General features: G+C 40.0%; 1 protein-coding gene across 4 annotated transcripts in view; it reads right to left on the reverse strand.

The window, feature by feature from the left end:
• The window catches only part of ZnT49B (Zinc transporter 49B), a 145,887-nt gene that overhangs the window by 13,017 nt on the left and 109,944 nt on the right, over positions 1-22,926 (reverse strand). For all 4 annotated transcript variants that reach the window (XM_070094312.1, XM_070094313.1, XM_070094311.1 and 1 more), the window contains exons 11-12: positions 5,997-6,189; positions 5,583-5,696 (exon numbers count right to left, since the gene is read on the reverse strand). In XM_070094312.1, the coding sequence (XP_069950413.1) occupies positions 5,583-5,696; positions 5,997-6,189 (307 nt within the window). The remainder of the gene's footprint in view (positions 1-5,582; positions 5,697-5,996; positions 6,190-22,926) is intronic.

Genomic DNA, 22,926 nt, shown 5'->3' on the forward strand with positions numbered 1-22,926 from the left:
GCACAGATCCAATTCCCTAGATGAAGGGCCCCTCACCAACGTCAAGGAACCTTCCTTGAGGGGAAACCTCGCAACCTGAATTTTGGCTCGTATCCAGGGACAAAAAATCGACCAAGCGACAGTTCGTATCCTGAAAAAATTTGCATGGTGAGCCACTCGTAAGCAGAGGTTCCATTGTATACTGACATTATTCTTTCTAATTTTAATGCATTAACAAGTTTTCATAATTCAAAACTGTTATAGGACAATACAGTACAGTGGACCCTCGCCTGACGCTATTAATCCGTTCCTGAGAGCTCAACGTTAGGCGAAATTATCGTTAGCCGAATTAATTTTCCCCATAAGAAATAATGGAAATCAAATTAATCCGTTCCTGACACCCCAAAGTATGAACAAAAAAAAATTTTTACCACATGAAATATTAATTTTAATACACACAAACTGAAGAAGACATGCACAGTTACATGACACTTACCTTTATTGAAAATCTGGTGATGATTGATGGGATGGGAGGAGGGGAGAGTGTTGATGGTCTTAGTGTTTAGAAGGGGAATCCCCTTACATTAGGACTTGAGGTGGCAAGTCCTTTTCTGGGGTTACTTCCCTTCTTTTAATGCCACTAGGACCAGCTTGAGTCACTGGACCTCTGTCGCACAAATCTGTCCATAGAGGCCTGTACCTCCCGTTCCTTTATGACTTTCCTAAAGTGTTTCACAACAATGTCAGTGTAATAGTCACCAGCATGGCTTGCAATAGCTGTGTGAGGGTGATTTTCATCAAAAAACGTTTGCACTTTAAGCCACATTGCACACATTTCCTTAATCTTTGAAATAGGCAACTTCGTCAATTTCTCTATCCCCTCCTCCGAAGCAGTTTCCTCAGGTGTGGCCTCTTGCTGTTGAAGATGATCTAGCAGCTCATCAGTGGTTAGTTGTTCATTGTCCTCCTCCACCAACTCTTCCACATCCTCCCCACTAACCTCCAACCCCAAGGACTTCCCCAATGCCACAATGGATTCCTCAACTGGCATAGGATTCCCAGGGTTAGCCTCAAACCCTTCAAAATCCCTTTTGTCTACACATTCTGGCCACAGTTTCTTCCAAGCAGAGTTCAAGGTCCTCTTAGTCACTTCCTCCCAAGCCTTACCTATAATGTTTACACAATTGAGGATATTAAAGTGATCTCTCCAAAACTCTGTTAGAGTCAAATGAGTTTCTGAGGTCACTACAAAGCACCTTTCAAACATAGCTTTTGTATACAGTTTTTTGAAGTTAGAAATGACCTGCTGGTCCATGGGCTGCAGGAGAGGAGTGGTATTAGGAGGCAAAAACTTCACCTTAATGAAGCTCATTTCCGCAGAAAGTCGCTCTGCCACGTCTGAAGGATGACCAGGAGCACTGTCTAATACCAGGAGGCACTTAAGGTCTAATTTCTTTTCAATTAGGTAATTTTTCAGTGGGGGCAAATGCATGGTGTAACCAGTCAAAGAAAAAGTCCCTAGTGACCCATGCCTTACTGTTTGCCCTCCACAGCACACACAAATTAGCCTTGAGGACATTGTTTTTCCTGAACACTCTGGGAGTTTTAGTGATACACCAATAAAGGCTTCACTTTGCAATCACCACTAGCATTGGCACACATCAACAGAGTAAGCCTGTCTTTCATAGGCTTATGTCCTGGGAGTGCCTTTTCCTCCTGAGTAATGTAGGTCCTGCTTGGCATTTTCTTCCAAAACAGGCCTGTTTCGTAACAATTAAACACTTGTTCAGGTTTCAGTCCTTCGCTGTCTATGTACTCCTTGAATTCATGCACATATTTTTCAGCCGCTTTGTGGGTCCGAACTGGCAGCCTCACCATGCCTTATCACACTATGTATGCCACTACGATTCTTAAATCTCTCAAACCAACCTTTACTGGCCTTAAATTCACTCACATCATCACTAGTTGCTGGCATTTTTCTAATTAAATCCTCATGCAACTTCCTAGCCTTTTCACATATGATCGCTTGAGAGATGCTATCTCCTGCTATCTGTTTTTCGTTTATCCACACCAATAACAGTCTCTCAACATCTTCTATCACTTGCGATCTCTGTTTCAAAAACAAAGTTGCACCTTTGGCAAGAACAGCTTTCTTGATTGCCGTTTTCTTGGCCACAATAGTAGCAATGGTTGATTGGAGTTTTGTATACAACCTGGCCAGCTCGGAGACACGCACTCCACTTTCATATTTAGCAATGATCTCTTTCTTCATATCCATAGTAATTCTCACTCTTTTTGCTGTAGGGTTGGCACTAGAAGCTTTCTTGGGGCCCATGGTCACTTATTTTGCAGGTGCAATCACTAAAAAGGCTGTGATAATATGAAATGTTCCGATTGTATGCTTGGAAACAACCGCGGTGGCTGGCTTGTAAACACTGGCACCCATGGAACAAGTGAGGTGGGCTCAGGCCGCACGTGGACGCGTCTCGAACGAATCGCGTTGAGCGAGTTTTTTAGCGATAGCTGAGGGAAAATTTTTGCGTTAAAATGTATCGCTAGGCGGATTTAACGTTATGCGATACATTGGTTAGGCGAGGGTCCACTGTACAGTGGACCCCCGCATAGCGACCTTAATCCGTGCAAGAGGGCTGGTTGTTATGCGAAATGTTCGGTATGCGAATGAATTTTCCCCATAAGAAATAATGGAAATCAAATTAATCCGTGCAAGACACCCAAAAGTATGAAAAAAATTTTTTTACCACATGAAATATACATTTTCCTACACACAAAGAGAAGGATACATGCACAATAGTAGAGTAGTACATGCACAATATATATTGTGCATGTACTACTCTACTAAATGAAGAATAAATGACACTTACCTTTATTGAAGATGCAGCAATGACTGATGAGACACTGTGTCCTGGGAGTGCCTTTCCTCCTGAGTACTGTAGGTCCTGTTAGGTATTTTCTTCCAGAACATGCCTTATCACACTGTGTATGCCACTACGATTCTTAAATCTCTCAAACCAACCTTTGCTGGCTCTAAATTCACCAATATGAGCACTAGTTCCAGGCATTTTCCCTGTTCACCTGGGTGTTAGTCAACTGGTGTGGGTTGCATCCTGGGAGACAAGATTAAGGACCCCAATGGAAATAAGTTAGACAGTCTTCGATGACACTGACTTTTTTGGGTTATCCTGGGTGGCAAATCCTCTGGGGTTAATTGTTTCTTGGTATTCTCAATAAGCCACACCAACAACGGTGCTACAGCAGCAGCAGCAGCTGACGGTGGTACAGCAGCAACAGACGATGCTACAGCAGCAACAGACGATGCTACAGCAGCAGCAGACGATGCTACAGCAGCAGCAGACAATGCTACAGCAGCAGCAGACAATGCTACAGCAGCAGCAGACGATGCTACAGCAGGAGCAGATGATGCTACAGCAGCAGCAGACGATGCTACAGCAGCAGCAGACGATGCTACAGCAGCAACAGACGATGCTACAGCAGCAGCAGACGATGCTACAGCAGCAGCAGACGATGCTACAGCAGCAGCAGACGATGCTACAGCAGCAGCAGACGATGCTACAGCAGCAGCAGACGGTACTACAGCAGCAGCAGCAGCTGACAGTGGTACAGCAGCAGCAGCTGACAGTGCAGCAGCAGCTGACAGTGCAGCAGCAGCTGACAGTGCAGCAGCAGCAGCTGAGAGTGCAGCAGCAGCTGAGAGTGCAGCAGCAGCTGACAGTGCAGCAGCAGCTGACGGTGGTACAGCAGCAGCTGTACCACCAATAGTAGCAATGGTTGATTGGGGTTTATTATACAACCTGGCCAGCTCGGAGACACGCACTCCACTTTCATACTTATCAATGATCTTTTTCTTCATCTCCATAGTAATTCTCACCCTTATTGCTGTAGGGTTGGCACTAGAAGCTTTCTTGGGGCCCATGGTCACTTATTTTCCAGAAAAAAATCACCAAAAACACTGTAATAATACGAAATGTTCCGATTGTATGCTTGGATGTTACCGCGGAGGCTGGCTGGTAAACAATGCCACCGGCGGAACATGTGAGCGTGGCTCAGGCCGCACATTGGACGCGTCTCGGACGAAGGGCGGTGAGCGGGTTTTTGGGCGGTATGCGAGGCAAAATTTTTGCGATCAAAGCGTCCGGTATGCGGATTGTATGGTATGCGATGCGTCCAGTATGCGGGGGTCCACTGTATTTTGAATTTTCCCAAATTCCAAATACTGGAATTCTCATCAAATTTGGGAATTCTCCCAAATTCCAAATATACATTTGGAATATCTGAATATTTGAATTTGGAAAGATCCCTGATTTTTTGTCCTAATAAGATAATGATAATATTCATAAAAGAATCAAACCCAAGAATATCATTTAGTACCGTTTGGCAGAAGAAAATACACGTAAGAAAATGAGTGGAAGATATTGAACACAAATGAGTAGTTAAGGCAGGGCAGAGTAGAACTAGAACTTTGAAATTAAAGCCAATGCTGCAGATAAAAAAAAAAAATAAAATGGCATCCCCATTAAAGTAGTACAGTACTTTAAAAAGTGAGGGTCAACAAAATGAGCATTGCAAGGCATAAAAGAAAGTTTAAAAATAAAGCTACTGTTTCTTGCTTGAAGGTACACACTGACAAGACACAGTAGAGCAGAACATCCATCCACGAGAATGCCACAGGTCTGGAAAGTCAAACGCACAGCTGGAAGAGAAATAGCCTCCCACAGTGCCAAAGATGTTAGAAGGATAGTTAGAAGTTCAGGTGTGTTTTACAGAAAACACTTTGTTGACTCTCAATACAGATAAACAAATTTTCCAGTGACCATGAAAAAGCTGGGTAAAAACTGGATAATTCTGAAAGAGACAACAGATTATAGAGGATCAGATGGATCTGAACCACTGAACAAGTACAGATTCACTTCCTGAAATGTTGGAATGCCTCGAGATCAGCAAAAGACAATTGTTTTTGTTTACTAATGGGGCTGAAGAGCCAGTTCTGAAGGTGAACCACAAGTGAATGGGAAGTGAGAAAGAATGAAGAGTAAGCTACAATACAGAAGCTGGAACAATTCACAACCACCCACCCAACTGGAGATGAAACTAAGACAACATTTCAGTTTATCCTCAAAATAAATGAATTTGTAGATAAGCTGTGATTTTAAGAAAAATATTTTTTAGCCAGAGTTTATGCTACATGTAAAAATTTTTTTTTAAATGACATAACCAAATATTGCATTGTATAAACCTGCATGTATAAACTCCCAAACAATAGATATGCAGTGGACCCCCGGTTTACGATCAGCTCCCAATGCGACCAATTATGTAAGTGTATTTATGTAAGTGCGTTTGTATGTGTACGTTTGGGGGTCTGAAATGGATTAATCTAATTCACAATATTCCTTATGGGAACAAATTCGGTCAGTACTGGCACCTGAACATACTTCTGGAATGAAATAATATCGTAAACCGGGGGTCCACTGTATTAATAAATTATTATGTTTGAACATGTTTTAAGAAATAAATTTATTATTTTGAGTCCTGACTGAAGATCAAATTTTTACATTTTCTTGCTGTACCTTGAGTATTGTTTCTATTCTGTCTACTTCAGCTCCTAGACTATCGACAATATTTTCTCCATGCTTCAACATAAATGCTTCTACTTCATCAATTGTTTTCAATGACTGCATTTCCTGAAAAAAAAAAAAAGTTATATATGTATATATTATTGTACACAAGACCTTTTTTTAAACTCTACTTAGTCACAGAATATCACATTAACTTTCTCAGAAATTCCATTAGGTGGATACAACAAGAAGTTGTAATACTATTTGCAAACTGTGTCAAATTTGTAGGAAGCAGTTTGAGAGGAAAGGGAAGTGAGAGTAAATCCAGATGATATTTTACATCCTACAGTCACTGAATTTTTTATTTTGTACATAATTTATACTTTAAGAGTACATATATCAATAATTTTTTTTAATCTTTCTTACCTTTAGCAAAACTTCTAAATCCTGTTTATCTAGATATCCTCGTGTCAGCTCTCGACCATCAAAATCCACTTCAGCTTTATACCGTACAAGGCCAGTGCCCATGTCAATACCTTTCACATCGTAAATGGCACGAATTAAGACATCACGCTCAAGCTGTTCATTAATTTTTTCTAATCGATGTTGTGGGATAGACCTGAAAAAAGGCATATCAATTGGTTATTTTAATACTGTAGTAAAACTACTACTACTATGACAGCTTCAACTACGACGGTGCCTACAACTACAATTATAATAATACTGTAATATAATAATAATAATACTAGTAAAGCATTTTAAAATTTACTCAATGAAGAATACACTTTACTGATTGAAGATCTTGTAATTCAAATATGTACTTTATGTAAAATGAAGAATTTTTTGTTTGTTGTGTTATATTTTTAAGAATGTGTTCATAAATACAGTACAGGGCATATACAATATTTTCATGGGTGTTTTCAACTTTTGTTTCCTGTACAACTTCAAATGGATTGTTTAACTGTTAAACTGTCCAAACGTAGATCTACCTTCGTACTGCTATCGCTTCAAACATAGATCTACGTTTTTTTCTGCCTTCAAACTTGGCACAACTGGCTTAAGATGTCTGGTCAGTATAGAATGGGTCTTAACACTCGGTGTGCGCAGTATTAAAAAAATTTGGGACCACTTAGTATCTTGTGGGAGCACCAGTTCAATTGACCACCAGCTAGAGCAAATAGCGTGGCAAACACCAGGGATTCACTGACGTTATGTTGTATTAACACTCCCTTATAAGAGGAAAGTGATGATGACCCACAGCTTAGTGGCTTTGAGATGCATGTGGCCACAAGTGGTCGAGGAAATATCAAAAACCTCAATAATAACCCATGTGCAACTTCTTTTCATTTCTGATACCACTGGTAGTGTCATCCTGCCAGAATGTCCTATAACCTATGCCCTAAGTAAAGAGAAACTATTCTGGAACATGTAATACATATGTATTTGGCAGGCTGACTGGCTGGTTGGGTGACTGACTTTGGCTGTCTCTCTGTCTGCATCTGTGTCTATATCTCTGTCTGTCTGTCTCTGTCTCTCTCATGTACACTAAGTACAGCTATCATTTTTTTTTTTTCAACAAGTCGGCCATCTCCCACCAAGGCAGGGTGACCCAAAAAAAGAAAGAAAATCCTCAAAAAGAAAATGCTTTCATCATCATTCAACATTTTCACCACACTCACACATTATCACTGTTTTTGCAGAGGTGCTCAGAATACAACAGTTTAGAAGCATATACATATAAAGATACACAACATATCCCTCCAAACTGCCAATATCCCAAACCCCTCCTTTAAAGTGCAGGCATTCTACTTCCCATTTCCAGGACTCAAGTCCGACTATATGAAAATAACCAGTTTCCCTGAATCCCTTCACTAAATATTACCCTGCTCACACTCCAACAGATCGTCAGGTCCCAAGTACCATTCGTCTCCATTCACTCCTATCTAACACGCTCACGCACGCTTGCTGGAAGTCCAAGCCCCTCGCCCACAAAACCTCATTTACCCCCTCTCTCCAACCCTTTCGAGGACGACCCCTACCCCGCCTTCCTTCCCCTATAGATTTATATGCTTTCCATGTCATTCTACTTTGATCCATTCTCTCTAAATGACCAAACCACCTCAACAACCCCTCTTCTGCCCTCTGACTAATACTTTTATTAACTCCACACCTTTTCCTAATTTCCACACTAAAAATTTTCTACATAATATTTACACCACACATTGCCCTTAAACAGGACATCTCAACTGCCTCCAATCGTCTCCTCACTGCTGAATTTACCACCCAAGCTTCACACCCATATAAGAGTGTTGGTACTACTATACTTTCATGCATTCCCTTCTTTGCCTCCATAGATAATGTTTTTTGACTCCACATATACCTCAATGCACCACTCACCTTTTTTCCCTCATCAATTCCATGATTAACCTCATCCTTCATAAATCCTTCCGCCGACACGTCAACTCCCAAGTACAGTGGACCCCCGCATAATGATATTAATCCGTTCCTGAGAGCTCATTGTTATGCGAAATTATCGTTATGCGAATGAATTTTCCCCATAAGAAATAATGAAAATCAAATTAATCCGTGCAAGACACCCCAAAGTATGAAAAAAAAAATTTTTACCACATGAAATATTAATTTTAATACACACAAACTGAAAAAGACATGCACAGTTACATGACACTTACCTTTATTGAAGATCTGATGATGATTGATGGGATGGGAGGAGGAGAGAGTCTTAGTGTTTAGAAGGGGAATCCCCTTCCATTAAGACTTGAGGTGTCAAGTCCTTTTCCGGGGTTACTTCCCTTCTTCTTTTAATGCCACTAGGACCAGCTTCAGTCACTGGACTTCTGTCGCACAACATATCTGTCCATAGAGGCCTGTACCTCCCGTTCCTTTATGACTTTCCTAAAGTGGTTCACAACATTGTCAGTGTAATAGTCACCAGCACAGCTTGCAATAGCTGTGTTAGGGTGATTGTCATCAAAAAAGGTTTGCACTTTAAGCCACATTCCACACATTTCCTTAATCTTTGAAGTAGGCAACTTCTTCAATTTCTCTCTCCCCTCCTCCGAAGCAGTTTCCTCAGGTCTGGCCTCATGCTGATGAAGATGATCTAGCAGCTCATCAGTGTTTAGTTCTTCATTGTCCTCCTCCACCAACTCTTCCACATCATCCCCACTAACCTCAAACCCCAAGGACTTTCCCAATGCCACAATGGATTCCTCAACTGGCATAGGATTCCCAGGGTTAGCCTCAAACCCTTCAAAATCCCTTTGGTCTACACATTGTGGCCACAATTTCCTCCAAGCAGAGTTCAAGGTCCTCTTAGTCACTCCCTCCCAAGCCTTACCTATAAGGTTTACACAATTGAGGATATTAAAGTGCTCTGTCCAAAACTCTCTTAGAGTCAGTTGAGTTTCTGAGGTCACTACAAAGCACCTTTCAAACAGAGCTTTTGTGTACAGTTTTTTGAAGTTTGCAATAACCTGCTGGTCCATGGGCTGCAGGAGAGGAGTGGTATTAGGAGGCAAAAACTTCACCTTAATGAAGCTCATGTCCCCATAAAGTCGCTCTGCCACGTCTGTAGGATGACCAGGGGCATTGTCTAACACCAGGAGGCACTAAAGTCTAATTTCTTTTCAGTTAGGTAAACTTTCACACTGGAGGCAAATGCGGTATGCGAGGCAAAATCTTAGCGATAAAATGTATCGGTATGAGGATTTAACGTTGTGTAAGGCCAACGGTATGCGGGGGTCCACTGTATCTGAAAACATTCACTTCTTCCATACTCCTCCTCCCCAATTTGATATCCAATTTTTCTTTATCTAAATCATTTGATACCCTCATCACCTTACTCTTTTCTATGTTCACTTTCAACTTTCTACCTTTGCACACATTCCCAAACTCATCCACTAACCTTGGCAATTTTTCTTTAGAATCTCCCATAAGCACAGTATCATCAACAAAAAGTAACTGTGTCAATTCCCATTTTGAATTTGATTCCCCAAAATTTAATCCCACCCCTCTCCCGAACACCCTAGCATTTACTTCCTTTACAACTCCATCTATAAATATATTAAACAACCATGGTGACATTACACATCCCTGTCTAAGACCTAATTTTACCGGGAAGTAGTCTCCCTCTCTTCTACACACCCTAACCTGAGCCTCACTATCCTCATAAAAACTCTTTACAGCATTTAATAACTTACCACCTATTCCATATACTTGCAATATCTGCCACATTGCTCCTCTATCCACTCTATCATATGCCTTTTCTAAATCCATAAATGCAATAAAAACTTCCCTACCTTTATCTAAATACTGTTCACATATATGCTTCAATGTAAACACTTGATCTACACATCCCCTACACACTCTGAAACCTCCTTGCTCATCCGCAATCCTACATTCTGTCTTGCCTCTAATTCTTTCAATTATAACCCTACCGTACACTTTTCCTGGTATACTCAGTAAACTTATTCCTCTATAATTTTTACAATCTCTTTTGTCCCCTTTCCCTTTACATAAAGGACTATACATGCTCTCTGCCAATCCCTAGGTACCTTCCCCTCTTTCATACATTTATTAAACAAAAATACCAACCACTCCAACACTATATCCCCCCCTGCTTTTAACATTTCTGTCATGATCCCCTCAGTTCCAGCTGCTTTACCCCCTTTCATTCTACGTAATGCCTCACGTACCTCCCCCACACTTACATTCTGCTCTTCTTCACTCTTAAAAGATGGTATACCTCCCTGACCAGTGCATGAAATTACCGCCTCTCTTTCTTCCTTAACATTTAAAAGTTCCTCAAAATATTCTTGCCATCTACCTAATACCTCCATCTCCCCATCTACTAACTCCCCTACTCTGTTTTTAACTGACAAATCCATACTTTCCCTAGGCTTTCTTAACTTGTTCAACTCACTCCAAAATTTTTTCTTATTTTCATTAAAATTTCTTGACAGTGCCTCTCCCACTATCATCTGCTCTCCTTTTGCACTCTCTCACCACTCTCTTCACCTTTCTTTTACTCTCCATATACTCTGCTCTTCTTATAACACTTTTGCTTTGTAAAAACCTCTCATAAGCTAACTTTTTCTCTTTTATCACACCCTTTACTTCATCGTTCCACCAATCACTCCTCTTTCCTCCTGCCCCCACCCTCCTATAACCACAAACTTCTGCCCCACATTCTAATACTGCATTTTTAAAACTATTCCAACCCTCTTCAACACCCCCACTACTCATCTTTGCTCTAACCCACCTTTCTGCCAATAGTCGCTTATATCTCACCCGAATTTCCTCCTCCCTTACTTTATACACTTTCACCTCCCTCTTACTTGTTGTTGCCACCTTCCTCTTTTCCCATCTACCTCTTACTCTAACTGTAGCTACAACTAAATAATGATCTGATATATCAGTTGCCCCTCTATAAATATGTACATCCTGGAGCCTACCCATCAACCTTTTATCCACCAATACATAATCTAACAAACTACTTTCATTATGTGCTACATCATACCTTGTATATTTATTTATCCTCTTTTTCATAAAATATCTATTACTTATTACCAAATCTCTTTCTACACATAGCTCAATTAAAGGCTCCCTATTTACATTTACCCCTGGCACCCCAAATTTACCTACTACTCCCTCCGTAACATTTTTACCCACTTTAGCATTGAAATCCCCAACCACCATTACTCTCACACTTGATTCAAAACTCCCCATGCATTCACTCAACATTTCCCAAAATGTCTCTCTCTCTCTCCTCTACACTTCTCTCTTCTCCAGGTGCATACACGCTTATTATAACCCACTTTTCACATCCAATCTTTATTTTACTCCACATAATCCTTGAATTAATACATTTATAGTCCCTCTTTTCCTGCCATAGCTTATCCTTCAACATTATTGCTACTCCTTCTTTAGCTCTAACTCTATTTGAAACCCCTAGATAACCTAAAAATTCCAGGCAAAGTGCTATACAGTGCTTGTAGATATAAGGCATAATAAGCATGACTGGTAAGTAATATGCATTTTCACTTGATCAGAAATGAGACGTGACGACTTTGCATAATGTGTAATACCTGTTGGTTTACGAGCCGCTCTCTTAGACAAAGAGACAAGGAGATGGAAAGACAGACACACACAGGCAGACAGAAAGGCAGATAAGCAAAGCTAGACACACAGATAGATAGACAGATAGACATGTTTGTGTGTAACAGTGAAAACAAATAAAGCCAGGGTTCCCTGGAGCAGTGCACGTTCATCAAGTGTCACTCCACTGCTGCATTGTCAGTAGTTTAGTGGCACTCGTCTTAACACCATGCTTCAAGGAGTTTCATATATACTCCAGCATGTCTAAGACATTGCTGAGACCTATAAATACTGTCAATATATTTCTAGATAATAGTAAATGACCAATGCAGGTGAAAATGTTCATCTGTCAGTGTGTTTGTGACTATTTGAGTACTATTTCAGTACCTAATATTAGTGTCATAACAAAGATTTTCTATGAAATCACAAAAACTACTATAAATTGTAATTATCAGAACATAAAAATCATATAAATTAAAATAAAAACAAGAAAAAAAGGTATATCGACAATACTTTTGCAAGCGGTAGGACTCGATGTTGCCTTCAGGTGAGCATCTAGAGCCAACTTTGCGGTCTTATATCTTGGTAAGTATTGATCCTAAAATGTTTTTTTTGGTCATATTTTTTTTTTTAACAAGTCGTCCGTCTCTCACCGAGGCAGGGTGACCCAAAAAAGAAAGAAAATCCCCAAAAAGAAAATACTTTCATCATCATTCAACACTTTCACCTCAATCACACATAATCACTGTTTCTGCAGAAGTGCTCAGAACACAACAATTTAGAAGCATATACATATAAAGGTACACAACATATCCCACCAAACTGCTAATATCCCAAACCCCTCCTTTAGAGTGCAGGCATTGTACTTCCCATTTCCAGGACTCAAGTCTGGCTATATAAAAATAACTGGTTTCCCTGAATCCCTTCACTAAATATTACCCTGCTCACACTCCAACAGATCGTCAGGTCCCAAATACCATTCATCTCCATTCATCAACATTTCATTTCAACATTTCATCAACAATATGAACAACACACTTCTCATACCAACAATAACTAAACCAACCAGGCTCACTGAAACAAGTGCAACCATAATAGACCACATATGGACCAATATACTAGCCCCCCTTAAATCAGGGATAATCACAGATAGCACTACAGACCACTACCCTACCTTCCTCTTGACAAACATTAGTAAACCACCACTTGAATACAACAAAGTCTCATTTAGACTCCATGATGAGGCCTCAATAAGGAAGTTCACAGCTGACCTAGAGACTGTTGACTGGCCTACAGAATTCTCCAAGGCCAATGGTATTGATGACTGGACAGACATTTTTCTTAACAAATTACTTAGACTATACAACAAACATTGTCCTATAAAAACGAAACAGATCACAAACAAACGGCCTGGTTGCCCATGGCTAACCAGCACCATTCTGAAATCCATTGATAAGAAACACCAATATGAAAAGCAATATAGACAGGGCTTAATACACAAAGATATTCTTAAACACTATTCATCAGTCCTCACCAAAGTAATAAAGAAAGCCAAACAACTATACTACTCCAGTAGATTCACTGACACAAGAGGAGATATAAAAAAGACCTGGAAAACACTCTCTCAGATTCTAGGGACCCACAAACTGAAAAAAAACAAGAATATTGTCCTAACTAAACCTAATGAAACACCACTGCAACCCACTGACACAGCTAACAAGATAAACGACTTCTTCTCAACCATAGGTTCTAATCTCGCCAATAAAATCCCACGTACCAATGCCCATGCCGGGGACTACCTAGATGGGAATTTCCCAAATTCCTTCTATCTTGCTCCAACTGAGCCCACGGAAGTCACCGAGATTATAAAGTCACTTAAAAATAACTCAGGGAATCTGTCTCATGTCCCACCATTATTGTACAAGAGAGCGGCCCATATCCTCTCGCATACTATCTCATTACTTTTTAACAAGTCACAAGAAACTAGCACCTTCCCGAAACTACTCAAGACGGCAAGGGTTACACCAATACATAAAGGTGGTGACCCTACAGATTTAAACAACTACAGTGGACCCCCGGTTAACGATATTTTTTCACTCCATAAGTATGTTCAGGTGCCAGTACTGACCGAATTTATTCCCATAAGGAATATTGTGAAGTAGATTAGTCCATTTCAGACCCCCAAACATACACGTACAAACGCACTTACATAAATACACTAACATAATTGGTCGCATTCGGAGGTAATCGTTATGCGGGGGTCCACTGTATAGGCCAATATCAAACTTACCATTGCTATCCAAAATCTTTGAGAAACTCGTTCACAGGAGACTATATTCATTTATAACGGCACAAAACATACTCAACCCCTACCAATTTGGATTCAGGAAAAATAAAAGCACTAACGATGCAATCATAAAAATGCTAGATCTGCTTTACACAGCATTGGAAAATAAGGAATATCCACTAGGAATTTTTATTGACCTAAGAAAAGCTTTTGACACAGTAGACCACGGCATCCTACTCCACAAACTTGACCATTATGGTATAAGAGGCCATGTGCTTGCATATTTCAAATCTTACCTTACTAATAGGTATCAGTATGTCACCATTAAAGACACAGCATCAACAACACAGCCACTTGATACTGGAGTTCCGCAGGGAAGTGTCCTTGGTCCCCTGCTCTTCCTCATATACATCAATGATCTTCCAAACGTATCTCAACACCTGAACCCCATTCTCTTTGCTGACGACACGACTTATGTCATCTCTCACCCTAACCTTGCCACCCTCAACACCATTGTTAATGAGGAGCTGATCAAAATATCGACTTGGATGACAGCCAATAAACTTACGCTTAACGCTGACAAAACCTACTACTTTATGTTTGGTAGCAGAGCAGGAGATGCGCAAATTAACATTAAGATCGACAACACTCTAATTGCCAGACATAATGAGGGCAAATTCCTAGGTCTATACCTCGACAACAACCTAAATTTCAGCACCCATATCCAACACATAACAAAACAAGTATTCAAAAAGGTGGGGATCCTCTCCAAAATACGATACTACGTGCCGCAAACTGCTCTTCTCACACTATACCATTCACTTATATATCCATACCTCACCTATGCTATCTGTGCTTGGGGTTCAACTGCAGCAACACACCTAAAGCCAATAATAACCCAACAAAAAGCTGCAGTAAGAATAATCACTAAATCCCATCCCTGGCAACACACCCCCCCACTCTTCATAGATCTAAACTTACTCCCTGTTCAGTACATCCACATTTACTACTGTGCAATCTACATCTACAGGACCTTAAATTCCAATATTAACCTTGACCTAAAACACTTTCTTGATAGTTGTGACAGAACCCACAGGCACAACACCAGACACAAACATCTCTATGACATTCCCCGTGTCCGACTAAACCTTTACAAAAATTCAATGTATGTCAAAGGCCCTAAAATCTGGAACACCCTACCTGAAAATTCTAAAACTGCAGACACATTCATCACCTTCAAAACTACCATCAGAAAACATTTTATCTCTCTGATACACCCTGTCAACTAATTATACGAATACCACCTGGTGGTTCACACTTACACTCACCCACCCATTTGACCATAAACAGAAATATCAATCTCAATCTCAAAATAATGAATCTTAACTAGTCATTAGTTGGCTTGTGATACTCCAAAACTGAAACTATGTATAGTGCCAAAACAAAAGCATTCACATTGTTAAACTCACAAACTAGTATTTAGTCATTTAGCCATAATACCAACTTACCTCATAATTTTGTAATATTTTAAACTTAAGATTTAATCTAAGTCTGCCCGAAATGCCTAGCCATGCTAGGTGTTCTAGTGGTACACTCTGTAATTATTATTTTACTACATGTAAATCACACAATAACCAAATTCTGTAAACTCAGCATTGTAATCCTTATAGAGAATAAACTTTTGAATTTGAATTTGAATTCACTCCTATCGAACACCCTCACGCAAGCCTGCTGGAAGTCCAAGCCTCTCGCCCACAAAACCTCCCTTACCCCTTTCTTCCAACATTTTCGAGGACGACTCCTACCCCGCTTTCCTTCCCAAACAGATTTAAATGTTTTCCATGTCATTCTACTTTGATCCATTCTCTCTAAATGACCAAACCACCTCAACAACCCCTCTTCAGCCCACTGACTAATACTTTTATTAACTCCACACCTCCTAATTTCCACACTCCGAATTTTCTGCACAATATTTACACCACACATTGCCCTTAGACAGGACATCTCCACTGCCTCCAACTGCCTCCTCGCTGCTGCATTCACAACCCAAGCTTCACACCCATATAAGAGTGTTGGTACTACTATACTTTCATACATTCCCTTCTTTGCCTCCATAGATAACGCTTTTTGTCTCCACATATATCTCAACGCACCACTCACCTTTATTCCCTCATCAATTCTATGATTAACCTCATCCTTCATAAATCTTATTACATACAGAAAATTGCCCTCTTTAACTTAAAAAAAAAAAATCAAAATATTCATAGCACTGGCAGTTGAAAACATAGATCTACATTTGGACAGTTTAAGGGTTAATATTTATTCAAGGCATCTCAGACAAGACAGAATTATTTCCTTAACCTTTTCACTGTCGAGACCCCCCCAATCCTGAACTCACTCTCAGTGTCGAAGAATTAAAAATAAAAAAAAAAAAAAAAAATCTTATGAAATGGTAATATTTTCCCAATAGTAATGACACCAGAAGTATGAAATTTGATGGAAAACTTACGGAATTACGCTCTCATGAAGTTAGCAGTCTCGGCGATTTATACACATCAGCGATTTCGCCCATTGTTCCGATCGACCAAACTCATAGCTATTGCTTTAGAGCTCTTTGTTCCATCAATTAAGTACAAGAAACCGCCCATTTACCGATTTCAACTACCCAATAAAGTGGTCAGAAATTGGCAATTTGGCCAATTTCACACAAATTTCAAAATAGGCTCCAGAATAAACAATGCAGACATTTCTGGCACTAAAACAACATTTTCTCTGTTCATTAGTCATGCTTCCAGGCCCCTATTATTTTACTTTTGCTTTCCATTTTGAATTTTTATTCATCAGAGTACAAAACAAATTCTGGCCACAAAATAGAGCGAAACACCAACGTCAAAGACCTGGGAGTGATCATGTCGGAGGATCTCACCTTCAAGGACCATAACATTGTATCAATCGCATCTGCTAGAAAAATGACAGGATGGATAATGAGAACCTTCAAAACTAGGGAGGCCAAGCCCATGATGACACTCTTCAGGTCACTTGTTCTATCTAGGCTGGAATATTGCTGCACACTAACAGCACCTTTCAAGGCAGGTGAAATTGCCGACCTAGAAAATGTACAGAGAACTTTCACGGCGCGCATAACGGAGATAAAACACCTCAATTATTGGGAGCGCTTGAGGTTCCTAAACCTGTATTCCCTGGAACGCAGGAGGGAGAGATACATGATTATATACACCTGGAAAATCCTAGAGGGACTAGTACCGAACTTGCACACGAAAATCACTCATTACGAAAGCAAAAGACTTGGCAGACGATGCACCATCCCCCCAATGAAAAGCAGGGGTGTCACTAGCACGTTAAGAGACCATACAATAAGTGTCAGGGGCCCGAGACTGTTCAACTGCCTCCCAGCACACATAAGGGGGATTACCAACAGACCCCTGGCAGTCTTCAAGCTGGCACTGGACAAGCACCTAAAGTCAGTTCCGGATCAGCCGGGCTGTGGCTCGTATGTTGGTTTGCGTGCAGCCAGCAGCAACAGCCTGGTTGATCAGGCTGATCCACCAGGAGGCCTGGTCTCAGACCGGGCCGCGGGGGCGTTGACCCCCGGAACTCTCTCCAGGTAAACTCCAGGTAAACACAAAAAATAGAAGATTTACTGTTATGCAGACTACTGCATTATTATATCATTGTGTAAATAAAGCCAACCGACTTGTGACTGCATATTAGACTGGGCAGTTGGACATGTACGGGACGGTGACGTCATATGTTTACTCTTGAACATCTGCAAAAATCGAACATTTCTGCTACCTTGAGCTCAATTTCAAGGTAGTTTTCATCGTGAAACCAACCAAAATCATCTCTATTTCTGTGATATATCTTCCATTCTATCAAATGAGACCAAGAAAACGAGAATAAAAGCATAAATTTTTTTGTTTTTTTTCAACAAGTCGGCCGTCTCCCACCGAGGCAGGGTGACCCAAAACAGAAAGAAAATCCCCAAAAAGAAAATGCTTTCATCATTATTCAACACGTTCACCACACTCACACATAATCAGTTTTTGCAGAGGTGCTCAGAATACAACAGTTTAGAAGCATATACATATAAAGATACACAACATATCCCTCCAAACTGCCAATATCCCAAACCCCTCCTTTAAAGTGCAGGCATTGTACTTCCCATTTCCAGGACTCAAGTCCGACTATATGAAAATAACCGGTTTCCCTGAATCCCTTCACTAAATATTACCCTGCTCACACTCCAACAGATCGTCAGGTCCCAAGTACCATTCGTCTCCATTAAGTAAGTAAGTAAGTAAGTAAGTTTATTCAGGTAAACACAAATACAGTTACATAGAATTATCATACATAGCAGCATATGTGTAGGGAACCTAGGATAACCCAAAAAAGTCAGACAGAGTGACTTATTTCCATTGGGGTCCTTTTACCTTATTATTATAGTATAAAGGTTATAATATTTTCTTATTATTCTACAATGAAGATAACATCTTATTATCATACTAAAAAGACTATCTGCTACACCAAGGTCATTAAGACTATCTACAATACGAGGGTCATTACAAGGAATAAGGTAAAATTTACACGCATGTTAGCTAAAAAATAGAAAATCATTCCCCTCCCTTTCTGTAGCTACATTCATCAGACACCTTTTGGCACTCTTCTTGAACTGGTTCACGCTATGACTGGCTTTGACATGTGCGGGTAGTCTGTTCCATTCCTTTATTGCTGTACAATAAAAGGTGTTTGAAGCCTGGCCTCTGACTGTGGGTACTACAAAGTTGTGCTCTCTCCCCCTAGTACTATGATTGCTTTGGTTCCCAACCTTGACAAAATTGACAGCAAGATATTCTGGACATTGTTTGTGAGCAATTTTATAAACATGATTTAGCTTCAGTTGTTTTACTCTGTCTTCAACATTTAGCATATCCAACTGCTGTAATTCATCCTGGCCTACATGTTCTCTTGGTCCCAGCCCCAGGATGAATCTTACGATTTTGTTCTGGGTGATTTGCAGTCTATCTTTCAGTTTTTTTGTCAAGGCAGAGTACCAAGAAGAGCAAGCGTAATCCATATGGCATTGTATAAGGGCTAGACATAGGGTCCTGCGAGCCTCAGTAGGTAGACACTGTGCTTGTCTATACAGGAACTTCAGTTTGGCATTCGCTTTCTTTACTACACTGTTCCCTATCAATTCTCCTGACATGCATGGGTCAAAGGGGATTCCCAAATATTTTACTGATGAAACCAAAGTGATGGGCTCCCCATTACATTGAACATTAAAATTATTTACCCTTCTCAGTTTATGTTTCGTGCCAAAGAGAATGGCTTCAGTTTTCCCTAGGTGTAATGATAGTTTGTTGTCTACTAACCATTTGCTGCAGGACTCCAGTTCCAGTGTTAAAACATTAGCAATATCTTGTGGGTCTTTACCTGACACTAACAGAGCACTGTCATCTGCATACAGTAGGAGTTTGCACTTGACACTGATAGGCATATCATTGACATAACATAAGAATAATAAGGGACCCAGAATACTACCTTGGGGAACTCCACATGTTATCGGCAGGGGTTCTGATTCTGTTTTGTTGATTTTGACTATTTGTCTCCTGTTGCTAAGGTAGGACTTAAACCAGTCTACAGAACCTATACCAATAGCTTGAAGTTTATTACATAATATATTGTGGTTGACAGTATCGAAGGCCTTTTGCAGGTCTAAGGTTACCATGCCTATGAGGTTCCCCTTTGACATTTCAGTTCTCAGGTAATCCATCAGATTAATAAGGGAGGTGTCGGTTGAGTAGGATCTTCTAAAGCCCGATTGATAGCTATGGAGAATGTTGTTGTCATTAAGGTACTTAACTACTTGAGAATACACCGCCCTCTCTAGAATTTTAGATATTATACTGAGTATACTAACAGGCCTATAGTTGCTTACATCAGACCTACTATTTTTCTTGAAGATAGGAGTGACTCTGGCCTCCTTGAACCCCTCCGGTACTGTATTAGTGGTGATTGACAGATTTATTATGTGAGCAATAGGGATTGACAGTTCAGAAGCACCATCTTTTAGGAACTTAGACGGGATGTTATCAGGGCCTGTGCTCTTAGTTGGGTTTAACCTGCTTAGTTCTTTTTGAATAAAGTCATGAGATACACTTACTAGTTGACAACTGTTTGGGGTTACCCCTTTATTGGTATAGTATGTTTGAAACTTATCAGAGTCTGTGTTAAAGGTATTTGATGCAGCTGGTAGTTTACTTACTAGTGTTGATGCAACAGATGTGTAGTAGGAATTAAAGCAATTTGCCACCTTAGATGTTTCGTGGCATACCTCATTATCGATAGTGAGTACTATGTTAGACCTATCTACTGGCTTATGGCTATACCCCAACTGTTTTAGTTGTTGCCAGAGCTTTCTGGGGTTATGCTTATACTCTTCAATTTTTGAGCAGTAGTGCTTTGCCTTTGCTCCTTTTATAAGTCTCTGTACTCTGTTCCTCACCCTTTGGAATTCATTTAGTGCTGCAATATCCTGTCTGTTTGCTTTAAATCTTTTTAGCAGCTGGTCTCTGAATTTCATATTATCTAATATCTCAGTATTCATCCAGGGTTCAGTTCTTCGTTTAATCCTAACCTCTTTAACTGGTGCAATATTATCAAGGATGGTAGTGAACATTGTTTTGAATTTTTCCCAGGCATCGTTTACGTCCGTGCAACTTGTTATCTCTGTCCAGTCACAATTGTGTAGCCTATTTACCAGTGTTTCTTTACTGTAGTTTCTAGTTGACCTCATTTTTATTGTCCTGTGTAGGCCTATCCTATCCCTAGTTATTTTCCTGGTGCAGTAAATGATGAAATGATCACTAAGACCTGTGGTAATGACGCCTGACTGACTAATGTTCTCAGAGCGGTTACAAAGTATGTGGTCAATTAGGGTGGCTGAGAACTGTGTGATCCGGGTTGGAGTATTAATTAGTTGAGTGTAACTATTTAATCCTAGAATTTGCTTATACCTTTTGCATAGCCCGTTATTTTGCTGCTGAAAACAGATATTAAAGTCGCCCAGTATTATTGTCTCGCAATTGTTTTCAACTCCGGACAAGACTCTGGAAAAGTCTTCTAAGAACTGGTCCTGGGTAGGAGGGCGGTAACTAGTTCCTACTAAGATGGGTTTGGTCTTAGGAAGCAGCACTTCAAACCATAGAATCTCCAGTTTATTGTTATTTAAATCAGGTCTTGGGTTGTAAGCTAAGTCATTTCTAATGTAGGCACATACTCCACCACCCTTTCTGTTCCTATCTAAGCGTTTTATATTGTAACCATCTATTTTGACCTCGTCGTCAGTCACCGTATCATCCAACCAAGATTCAGAGATGGTTATAACTGCCGCCCAAATTTTGTTAGCTAGAATCCTAATCTCTGCCAATTTAGGAAGAAGTGATCTTGCATTGACATGAATAAAGTGAAGGCCTGTTTTCATAAAACAATCATAATCATCAATATATGGCAATGGGTCATTTGTATTAAAAATTGTATTAAAATTTGTATCTAACACGCTCACGCACGCTTGCTGGAAGTCCAAACCTCTTGCCCACAAAACCTCCTTTACCCCCTCTCTCCAACCCTTTCGAGGACGACCCCTACCTCACCTTCCTTCCCCTATAGATTTATATGCTTTCCATGTCATTCTACTTTGATCCATTCTCTCTAAATGACCAAACCACCTCAACAACCCCTCTTCTGCCCTCTGACTAATACTTTTATTAACTCCACACCTTTTCCTAATTTCCACACTCCGAATTTTCTGTATAATATTTACACCACACATTGCCCTTAGACAGGACATCTCCACTGCCTCCAACCGTCTCCTCGCTGCTGCATTCACAACCCAAGCTTCACACCCATATAAGAGTGTTGGTACTACTATACTTTCATACATTCCCTTCTTTGCCTCCATTGATAACGTTTTTTGACTCCACATATACCTCAACGCACCACACACCTTTTTTCCCTTGTCAATTCTATGATTAACCTCATCCTTCATAAATCCATCCGCCGACACGTCAACTCCCAAGTATCTGAAAACATTCACTACTTCCATACGAAAATACACCTCAAAGTTGCAGTTTTAATAAAACACAGTTGGAGTTTTTTTTTTTCTCATTATGCACTGTGTGCTGCAGGACTTTTTTTTGTACTGTACACACTGACAACACAGACACATTCTCTCACATGTAGGTGTACCAGCTTTCTCTTGCTAAATTTGAAGCCGCTAGAATTTTTGGGGTATTAATACGTCACCAACACTGGCTTGTAAAACTTATTTATACGGCACTAACAGTGAAAGGGTTAAAAGATACATTAGTTACAATAATAGGTTAATAGTTTACAAACCTAAAAAGGGAAGGTTCACAGTTATGCATAGCATTTCAAGCAGTCATAAGCTAAGGCCAATACTATCAAAATAAAGATGAAAAAATACTGAACCTGTTTTTATATGTTGTGGTTTGGAAGAATCTTAGGTCAGAATCAGCATTACAGTTTTAAAGAAACGGATTAAAAACAGTAGTAAGCATAGCATTAATATTTAGTAGGTTTAGGGATTAGAATTGCAACACAGTACATTAACTAGAATGAGTCTGTGATGGTCTTGATAACTGCTTTTTATTGTATGATAATTGGTTTGAAGTGAACAGCTAAGGCAGAACCCCAGATGCATATTCCATAGGTAATGTATATGTAAATGAGAAAGTAGTGCAATACAATGTAGTATTTTTTTTTTTCAACAAGTTGGCCGTCTCCCACCGAGGCAGGGTGACCCAAAAAAGAAAGAAAATCCCCAAAAAGAAAATGCTTTCATCATCATTCAACACTTTCACCACACTCACACATAATCACTGTTTTTGCAGAGATGCTCAGAATACAACA

The sequence above is a fragment of the Cherax quadricarinatus genome, chromosome 45, assembly GCF_038502225.1.
Source record: "Cherax quadricarinatus isolate ZL_2023a chromosome 45, ASM3850222v1, whole genome shotgun sequence".
NCBI classification, from domain to species: domain Eukaryota; kingdom Metazoa; phylum Arthropoda; class Malacostraca; order Decapoda; family Parastacidae; genus Cherax; species Cherax quadricarinatus.